This window comes from Vigna radiata, chromosome 10, assembly GCF_000741045.1.
Source record: "Vigna radiata var. radiata cultivar VC1973A chromosome 10, Vradiata_ver6, whole genome shotgun sequence".
NCBI classification, from domain to species: Eukaryota; Viridiplantae; Streptophyta; class Magnoliopsida; order Fabales; family Fabaceae; genus Vigna; species Vigna radiata.
Window position 1 is genome coordinate 13,279,956 of NC_028360.1, and position 10,656 is coordinate 13,290,611.

At 32.8% G+C, this 10,656-nt stretch overlaps 1 protein-coding gene across 1 annotated transcript; it reads left to right on the forward strand.

The window, feature by feature from the left end:
• The first annotated feature begins 1,522 nt into the window (after positions 1-1,522).
• On the forward strand, positions 1,523-5,569 carry LOC106774857 (probable WRKY transcription factor 14). Its single transcript, XM_022787081.1, has 4 exons — positions 1,523-2,735; positions 3,385-3,525; positions 4,178-4,836; positions 5,024-5,569. Exons 1-3 carry the CDS (start codon positions 2,026-2,028, stop codon positions 4,818-4,820), a joined length of 1,494 nt encoding a protein of 497 aa, XP_022642802.1. The 5' UTR covers positions 1,523-2,025; the 3' UTR covers positions 4,821-4,836; positions 5,024-5,569.
• The last annotated feature ends 5,087 nt before the right edge of the window (positions 5,570-10,656 follow it).

The following is a 10,656-nucleotide window of genomic DNA, read 5'->3' on the forward strand; positions in this document are numbered from 1 at the left end:
CATCCAATCTTTTAACCTATGTAAAATGTTTCATTCAACAAAACAAAAAAAGGCTTAAGTTTTTCATATTTTATTGTATTTCTTTCTTTTATTCATAGAACAAAGTTAATAATCTAGCATATATACAATAATGTATAATAATTAATTAGATAAAAATACTGTATTGATACAATATAATCAAGTTCAATTAAATTATCAATACAAATGAATACGCATTTACCAAGAAAATAGAAAACGAAAGTAAGAGATAAAAGTGATTAAGAATGGCACTAAAGATTTAATTGAAATAATTGTTAATGGAATTAATGTGATTGGACGATTAAGTAGATTTTTTGTGCTATAATTGCGAAGCATAATAATGAATGTACAATGCAATTAATATGATAATAAATATTTTTCATGAAAAAAATGACACTTTTCATACGTCCTTTCAGAGTTCATAGACTTTATACCTAACATAAGACACGTATCATCAAACATCTAATCCTTTCTGATATAGGGCCACAAATTTTCATATTTTTTCGTCAAAATAAAGTATATCATTATAGTTTAATATCTTTATTATTTTTAGATGTAGCACATGCACAATTTTAATTAATGTAGTCCAATTCCAAGGACACAAAATTAATTTTCTTATTCCCGTCGAACGGTACGTGATAGGACCTTATGTGATCACATGTTTAACTAAATTTGGTAATACCAAATTAAACCTTCTAATAAAGCACTTCTTCACTCTTGAGTTGCTTCACTCAAACATTGATGATTGTGTTTTGGAGATTTGAAGTTGCAAAATTCCAAGGCGCATGAACATTCCCATTAATAGTTTTATACATTGGATGTTTGGATGAAAAATTTAAAGAATATATTTATTAAAAGATAAGGGTATTTCCTAAAATGGATATAGTGAAAAAGAAAATGTTTTTTTTGAGGAGAAAAAAGAAAAAAAAAATGGAATGATTTTAGGAAGATGGTAATGGTGTTTGAGAAAGGAAGAGGAGACACATACATTGGTGCCACGCTCAAACATTCTTTCCTTACGGAAAGAAACGGGAGACTCAGATTATTGAATGCCTCGAAACGTTTCTCCGCGAAATGCGGCTACTTGCCGCATCTTTTGTTTCTTCTCCATTGTTTTATTTTCCTTAGAACACCATTCTCTTTTTTTTTATTCATTATTTATTTCGCCCTAATTCTATCATAATTGTAACATCTAACAAGTTTTCAGACTTGTATTATGACAATTAGAATTATTTTATATATTTGTGAGATTTAAAATTTAATAACTTCTGTTGTTGATGATTTATATATAGTTTTTAGGTAAAAAAAAAAATACAAGTATTTAAAACATGTGATTTTTTTTTATGTATGTTAAAGTGGGATTTGAATCTAAGCATTAAATAAAAAGATGTTGTTGTGTTGTATTTGATGGTATTGAAATGAGAGGGGTTTTGTTATTATTATTTTTGAGAAGGACAGAAGGGAGAATATATTTATAAGTTATAAAGAAAAGAGAGGGAAAAAATAGAGCCTTAGATGGTGTTTGATAAATGTCCCAGCTCAAGAGTTGTGGTATTTTATTAGTCGAAGCAGTTTTTGTGATTTAAAATTCCTTCTCTCTCCTGATGTTGCGTATGGAATGGAGCTGTTTTGTGTGAAAAGTCAGCGTCTCTGTCTCTCTCTCTATAAACCCATTCTCTTTTGTTTGTTATTGAGAGGAACAATCAGTTTCAACCTCCGAAAACCTGTTCCTTAATTTGCTTTTTCTTGCTTCTTAACAGCCAAAAACCCATCTTCCCAGGAGAAAGCTTTTCTTCTCACAACCTCTTCTTAATCCTCTCAACCTACCTCCTCACACACCCAACAAAATTCCTACAATTTCATCTCTTTTTCTCTCTCTCTCTCTTATTCTCTCAGGAACCAACATATCTCCATCATTTATGCTCCCAAACATGTCTCAGACACAACCTTCTCCCTCCTTATACTTGAACAACAATCTCTTGTTCCACTAATAGGAAGAGAAAAAGCATGTGCAGCTGCATCTTTGGGCCAATAATCATGGACAATTACCAAGGTGATTTAACTGACATAGTCCGAGCCAGTGGTGGAGCATATGGTGGTGGTGGTGGTGGCAGTAGCAGCTGCAGTACAGGCACTTCATCTGCTGAATTACCTACCACATCTCATCACCATACTATTACTCACACCCTCTCTCGTAATGATCACTGGCACCAACACTTCTCTTCTTCTTCTTCTTCTTCTGATCCCATCACCTTCTCTTCTGTGCTTCAAGACCCCAGAGGACTCACCAACTTTGGTGATCCCTTCTCCACCATGAGAGATCCCTTCCTTCAGGAGCTTGACATGCCTTCCGCTTCTTCCTACTTCACTGGGGGCTTGGAAGAAGCAGCTGCGAGTTTTGGTGCTTCTGCTGTTAGTACTAGTACTAATACTAATGCTAGCACCACTGTTTTTGCTGCACACAAGATTCTCGAGGAGCATGACATGAGAAGACCTTGTAAAAACATATTCTCCAACATGATTCAGATCTCTCCCAATGCAAAGTTACCGGTCTCACCCTATGATTCCACCACAGCGGTGGCACCTTCTCCAAGGGCAATTAAACCTCCTGCTGTTGTTTCACCCAACATGGTTAATGCAAACTCCTCCAAGGATTGCCTTGTGGACACCACAGGAGTGCAGATCTCGTCTCCACGGAATCCGGGTCTTAAACGAAGGTCAGAATAATATGATATTGCTTAGCTAATTAATATCTGCACAGAACTAAACTTAGTTTATGCTCGTGTGTATTAATTTCATGGGGTCATCATAAATTATGAATCACATACTTTTGATTTTTTTAAGGTGCGGTGGGGTGAAATTTTATGAAAGTAGCTATGGTGAAGTTTGCACTGTAGAGAGAAAGTAGGGTTTGGCATGAGTTAGGTACTCGTGTTCCTTTTCTTGCGCTTTCCAAATCGGTTCCGTTGACTGGCCCAGTTAAGCTAGGTAGCTGCTCAGAATGAGAAATAGTAGTTTCATTGTCATGAGACTAACTAAACATGGTTTATTCATTGAGGCTTTTCGTAGGCTTTAATCCACCTGAAAAGTAGAGTTAGCTCGGCGTGTCACGCACACAATAACAGTCACACACTTAGCTTTCACCCAACTTATCTTAAACCACCTGAAAATTCCTATTCCTTTTATCCTCATTTTCATCACACAGAACCGTATTCCTTCGTTCGAAGCCAAAATTAAAACCGCCTGATCTCATGCTTATTCTCGAATATTCTATTTCTCTTTGTAATATTCTTATTTCTTGCTCATATCATGCTTGTTTGGTCAGAGTTAAGTTAATTTGATGTGTTATTGTTGTAATTGCTGCAGGAAGAACCAGGCCAAAAAGGTGGTTTGTATTCCTGCACCAGCAGCTGCAAACAGCAGACAAACTGGAGAGGTTGTTCCGTCAGATTTGTGGGCTTGGAGAAAATATGGTCAGAAACCCATTAAAGGTTCACCTTATCCCAGGTTAGCCTCATAGTTTAGCCTTAGGTATACGATTGATATATTATTCTCTGTAAGATTGGATATTTTAGGAATAATATCACTGTGGGATATATTGGCCACACTGCACAAAATATAGATCACAACTTCTCTCCCCCCATAGACTCAATTTTTTGTAGCTTACTATACATGTATCGTGTTAATTTCTTCGATGTTTATATATATATTTTTTTAATCTTGACCATTAAATATGGACCTGTCACACTTCGAGGTTTAAAAAACAACTAGGCTAAAGGCTTTCCCATTCAGAAAGTTTTCTTTACCCAATTTTTTATTAGAGAAAAATCACTATGAGCACACGTCTGGTTAAAGATTCGTCGTTTTCTTTAAGTTCTCTTAAAAAACTGCCAACAAAAGCAAATGGTTCTTTTAAATAATTAAGTTGAACTGAATTCATTGGAGAGCAGTGACGGTACCCTTTGAAATCTAATGAGGATTTTCATACAACCGCCTTTTAGGTCAATAGAATGAGTTTGCACAAACGAACAAGAGATTATCGATGAAGGGGTTTTTGCATCGCCGTGATGTTATTATAGGTCTTGGTTTTCTCTCATTTTCATTTGGGGTGTTATGGTTCTCTTATTATACATCGTTCTCTTGTGGTTATATCTATCAGGGGTTACTACAGATGCAGCAGCTCAAAGGGTTGCTCTGCGAGGAAGCAAGTTGAGCGGAGCAGAACAGACCCAAACATGTTGGTTATTACATACACATCAGAGCACAACCATCCATGGCCAACTCAAAGAAATGCTCTGGCTGGTTCGACCAGGTCACAGCCATCCAAGAACAATGCTGGAAATTCAAAGAGCTCAGAAGGGTCAAACCCCCAAAAGAGCACAACATCAAAAGCAAAGGACGAGCAGCAGCAGCAGCAGGAGAGCAACAATAGTGAGGGCAATGTGTCCCCAGTTGTTGCTGGGAACTCATCAGCGAACAGTGCATCTGTGAAGGAAGAGAATATGGAGGACATAGAGAAGCAGTTTGAGATGGATGAGGGAGAGTTCAGTGATGGACTACCTTACAAGCCTTGTTTGATGGATCAGAGTAATAATCAATCTGAGGACTTCTTTGCTGAGTTGGGAGAAATAGAAGCTGACCCGCTGGATATTCTGTTTACCCAAGGTTTTGGTGCGGCTGATGATCAAAGGGAAGAATCCAAGGCCTTGGATCCATTCCATCTGTTTGACTGGTCAGGAGACAACAACACCAGCACAAACAGCAGTTCATTTGAAGAGCCTAATGCAAAGAGAAGGTTATAACAAGACCTAGAAAAAGGCATGCAGCACCTCCCTCAAAAAACACCTTAATATCATCCTTTTAAGTTTCATTTGGTGGTGCAAATATCATTGAAGGTCATGTTATGCTCTTTCGTATTTGGTTTGAAATGTGTGATGTGGGGGAGGGTGTGAGAGATCTCCACTTTTTCTGCTTACTACCTTTTCTTTTTCTTGTTATTTACCAGAACAGTCAGGGAGATAAATTAGTAGAGTGAAAAAAAAGAGAGTGCTGGTTGATTGGAAGCAAACTCAACGAGTCCCACATTCCTTTTGGAATATTGGTGGATGGGACAGAAAGCTGAGGAACAGAAGGTTGCAACAGTTAAAACAAGTACATTCACTATAGACATGACTCGAAAGCTCAGTGAGTAGATTGATGATGATAATGGGATGGGACTAGCCCTTTCATCTTTTCAAGTGGGAAAAATTATTTAAAAGCCACACCACACCCTTTGTCATGTGGCCTTTTCCATACAAAGTGAAAAAAAGAAAAGAGAGAGATCACAGATTTGCTTGCTGAGATGAAATTTATGAAAGAAGACAAAAGAATATATATTTATATATATATAGGGTTAAAGTTAAGTTATATTATATTATATAATACTATAATATAGAGCTTGACTTTTCATATCAGTCATTTCTAGGATGTGTGACGTGAGAGGGAAATGCATGCTTTGGTTCCTCGGCTTTCTGTTTTTTATTATCCACCAACTCATGTTCATTGTTTTGAATGAGATGAGATTACTTTATATGTTTCTTACACTAGTTATTAATTACATTTTGATTCTATTCTTCTATCATTCAAAATTTGTCATTTTATATACTGGCTCTTATCTGTTAGCATCGGTAGTTTTCATAATAAAATCCAGCAAAACGAGGTTGGCATTTAATCATTTCGCATGTGCATGCTCGCCTATTTGTGCATGGATATTCATAATTATATCTACAATCCTCCATTCGTTTAAATATAATAATAAGTTTGAAAAACGCAATATATATATATATATATATATATATATATATGAAACATGATGTTAGAGATCACGTAGTGTATAATAAAAATCAGATTTTGTAACAACTATGTTAAAACCTACATGTTCTATTTCATGCTACTATGCATGTTTATTTTGGGTATATATTTTAAGTTGAAGAGTTTATTTTGCCTGACCAATACCTCAACACCTAAATCCAAAACTTATAAGAAAACCCTACAGTGTGTATATGTTCATAAACTATACCTGCTCTTTGACCTTTTTCATGTTTTCCTTTTTGGCTAAATTACAATGCTAGTTTCTACCGCTGAGGTTGTGTGTAATGGCATAAAAAGAGTATGCATACAGCATAGCAGATGAATTAATTTAACTGAAAATATTTACAGAAAAATCAAACTCAAAAGAAGATCAAACAGAAAAGTCAAAGAAAATTCACACTATCTTTTAGTTACGGTATTGTATACACAAAGAAATACCTAATTTTTTTTTTCTCTTTCTAATACGATATTAGTTTAAATATTGTAGGTTTCTAAAACCTTTGGAAGTGAGAAAAGAAAAACAGATGTACTATTTGAGCAATCGGAATCTGGAACATATGAATATGCAAATATCGATAGCAGATATCATGGTACATTGTTCTGATAGAAGTAAGTTTTGCACATACTTCTAACATTATAAGATTTTCTAATCCATTTTAAGGATATCTTCCCTGCTCCATATCATAAGGAACTGATTTTATGCTGTCAGGGTTCCTTTTCTTACTAAGATTAACTGAAAGTGTTCATTTACTCTCGGAAACTGTTGCCTAAACTTCCTTTTACTTCATACATATACAGACATGTGTGTGTGTATATACACCTGGAATAATTTTTTTATAAAATGCAAATTTAATGAATCTAATAGTTGAATTTCATGATATTTATACTAGTGATTATTTATTTTAAATTTTACATATTTATAAATATATTACTTAATAAAAAAAATTTAATCACTTTTAAATATTATATTAAGTAATATGACTATTTTTTAAATATTGAAATTATAATTTGATAAAGTTATATATATACATAAGAGTGAGATAGAATAGAGCATGAAGAGTGTTTACCTACCAACAGTGAAAGAAAAAATCTGTCTAATTGAAGAGATTAATTGTTGAAATTTAGTATGTTTTGTGGTGAAGGAGGTTAAGAATGTGAACTAAGAATGATTTGTTGGATAATATATATTCTGAGTGGTTTTTGCAATTTTTCCTATGCAATGATTAAAAGTAATTTGTGACAGTGGATTCTTGAAAGTATGTTGTTGTGGAGGGAGAGGAAGGTCCTGTAGAAGGGCACTTTGATAGTTAATATTTGGTTTAGAAAGTGTAATATGAATAGTACGTAGAAATGCATATGCAAGTGGCTGAAACTCTGTTTATAAAGGAAAGTGGTAGCTCAGGAAGTAATCCATTTATGATGTTATGAGTTCTTAGTTGGAACTTTGGTGCGTTATTAGATCTGAAATTATTCTATGCTCTTATATATATGTATATATATATATTCCTATCTTGTTGTCCTTGTTTCTCAGTGGTTGTGAATGGTGATTAATACCTACTAAAACGTGCCAAATGCTGAAAATAGCAAAGGAGTTTCACACTGAATTGTACAAGGATATAATGTGTCTCTATATGCCGCGAGAAAATAGGAAAATAGTATCTTATATAAATAGAAAAAGTTGCAGCCTGATGTGATTAAAAAAAAGTGGTAAAGTAGGAAGATTTTATTCTTAGGAGGGTTAAATCATGATTCATATCTTGAAAGGATTTTATGATAGCATAGGTGAGAGGTTAAAGTCTTGTAATCTTTGCATATATGGTCCAAAATACATGAAGATGTAATGATAAAAGTCTTGTAATGTTTGCATATATGGTCCAAAATACATGAAGATGTTGTAATGTTTGCATGTTAATGTGAAATACTAAAATGCATGTTATTATAATTAGGAAAAGATGAGTGTGGAGGTGTAGTGGAGGGTTTGTGTTGAATCTATTGATAATGGAGAAAACTTTAAATTTGTCTGAAGCTAAGTTATTGGCTTTAGTCTTGTCAAATCCATTATTTTGCTCTACAACAAATGAAGTCACTTCAATGAGTAGAGAAAACAACAGTCTCTCTGCTGGCTAGTTGATTGATGGGTAAGAGTCTTTCATTATGGATTTCAAGGAATAAGGATGCAACTTAGCTTGTGGGACTAACTGTAGTTCATCATTTTCAAAAACCAAACCAAACTCATCACTTACAAAACCTTAATCATTCTCTGCTCTTTTTTCTTAAAACATCTTTTCTAATAATTCCCTATACTCTTTTGATGCCTCACCTAATCTCTTTTCAATATTTCTTAAACCCCATTTGCATTAATCTTCCTCTATGGATCTTTTAAAAACAACACTTCCAAAATATAAGTGGGAAAAGAATATGCTTGCATATGCAAGTAATCTAGATTTCCAAAATGGAAAATGATATTTTAACACTAAATTTTGACATTATTTTGACACTGTACACGTGTCAAAATGTGGCTAGACGATTTCAAATTAAAAAAAACTGAGGTAAGGACATATTTGAAAGAGAAAAACCAAAGTTTCTTTTTTAATTTGAAATCGTGCAACCACATTTTGACACGTGTGCAGTGTCAAAATAGTGTCAAAAAATTGATGTTAAAATATCATTTTCTTTCCAAAACATAAGTGCAAAAAAAATATGCTTGCATATGCAACTAATGTATAGTCTATTAATTAAAAAAAATTAATTGAGTCTTATTAAAATATTGAATGCATTATCTTATGTAAGAAAATTGTACATTAAGATTGAGAATATAGAAATCAAGAAAAATAGGATAAACCTAAATCTAGGTTAAGATAATAGACTTTAAATTTGACTTATTAATTAGTACTAAACCGGTTTAGAAAAGAAATATTTGACATATTTATATTATAATTTAACTTTAGTTTTAATTAATGTGAAATCTTTAACATAAATGAATGTCTCTCTTTCTGAATTTCATTTAGTTTTTTTAAGTATTGTATATTAATGTAAGTAACATGAACAACTGTTAAATGTATGCTTTCATGCGAATCACAGTTGTTTTGATGTTAGTTTCAAATCAAATCCACTTTATTTGTTTGAGTACCCACGCTTGCTCCGTCGATTTGACGTCGACCGTTAATCACGTGTAAGATTTTTCTAATTAAAGTGTAATAACTTTTAATTTACAACCATCATAGTAATCATTTTTTTATTAAACTTTTGAAATCACCTTATGTACTAACTATAGCTGTAACATGTTTGTACAGTGGATGGAGTTAGTGCAATTGGGTTTACATTTTTTAAAGAAAGTTTGAATTTTCTGAATTAAATAATAATAAAAACTATTATTGGAAGAAATAATAGTGATAATAAATTTTGTAAACGTAGCGAAAAAAAAATCTAATAAACAGGTGAAAATTTAAAATAAAAGATAGGCGACAAAGGTTTTGGGCCGTATGAGGTTATATTTTACATTTTTATGTGCCAAAAAATATACACTTACTAGGATATATTTAAAATCAGTAAATTATTATTTCAATCCACAAATTTAAAATGGTTTTTGAATTTTAAAAAATATTTAAGATTCTATTATATTTGTTAAACTAATTCAAATTATGTTTGTTAACCATCAAGGAAATACCTAATTTAGCACATTATAAGAGCTACGTAATGTCCTTTTACAATGTGTTCATGTGATACTGAGAACCAAAATGATGGGAGAAAAAGTGTTAATAAAAAATATGAAACTGTATTTGATGTTACTAGAATTTATGAGCTGTTGTTATAAGCATGTTATTAGACAAGGTTTAGATACTTGTCTAAACAGAAAATTTCATTTATTCAAATTATTAACAATACCAAACTAATAGGTAAGGTCAAACTAGGTAACAAAAAATTAAATACTTAATAAAAAAATCACATGTATCTAATAAATTATTTTGATGGTGTGAGAAATTACCAGGTATAGGATAATGATATATAGATAACACTTTTTTTTTATAACATTTGAACATTGATTACGTGTTAATATGTAATTGGTCAAAAATTATTTCACAATTAATAATAATAATCATAAATATTATTGTGGATTAATTTTTGACCAATCACAGATTGACACATAATCAAAGTTCAAATATTGTAAAAAAAATGTTGTCTAAATATCATTATACCGAGGTATAATAGACTTGTTAAAATAAATTTTAAATGAAAAAAAAAATACTAGAACATGGTATTAAATTAGTTGTTAGAATAAATGTAGTGCAAAATGTGATGACAGTTTTGAAAACTGTTCTAATATTCATGTATCGATCTAATGTCTTCTTTTTATCTAGGCGTGAAATGTTTTTTTCATTTTCCATCAAGTTCCTTCTCGTCTCTCTCGCGCTTCCACTGTTCACCATTGTTGCTCACCATCGCTGTCGCTGCACTTCACCAAACCATTTGGCTCCAAGCTTTCCACCGCCAACTAAGAACCATATCGCCATGGCGTCGCTTCGTTCATCACCAAGCTCAATTGGACCATCGCTGCTACATTGGATCGCCGCTCACCCTATGTTGTTGCACCACAAACGAGTCTTTCGTTGAAGTTCCTTCGCACAATGGTCATGAAGTAGCTTTGAGACCACCTCCTGACTTTCCTCTGCTAGTCGTTGCTTTGTCATCATTGTGGCATTGATAAAGATTAGTAAATATGATACTAAAAACTTGATTTTTAAATGTATTACTTGTAATCTTTTTTTGAGTTATAATTTTTTAAAAAAA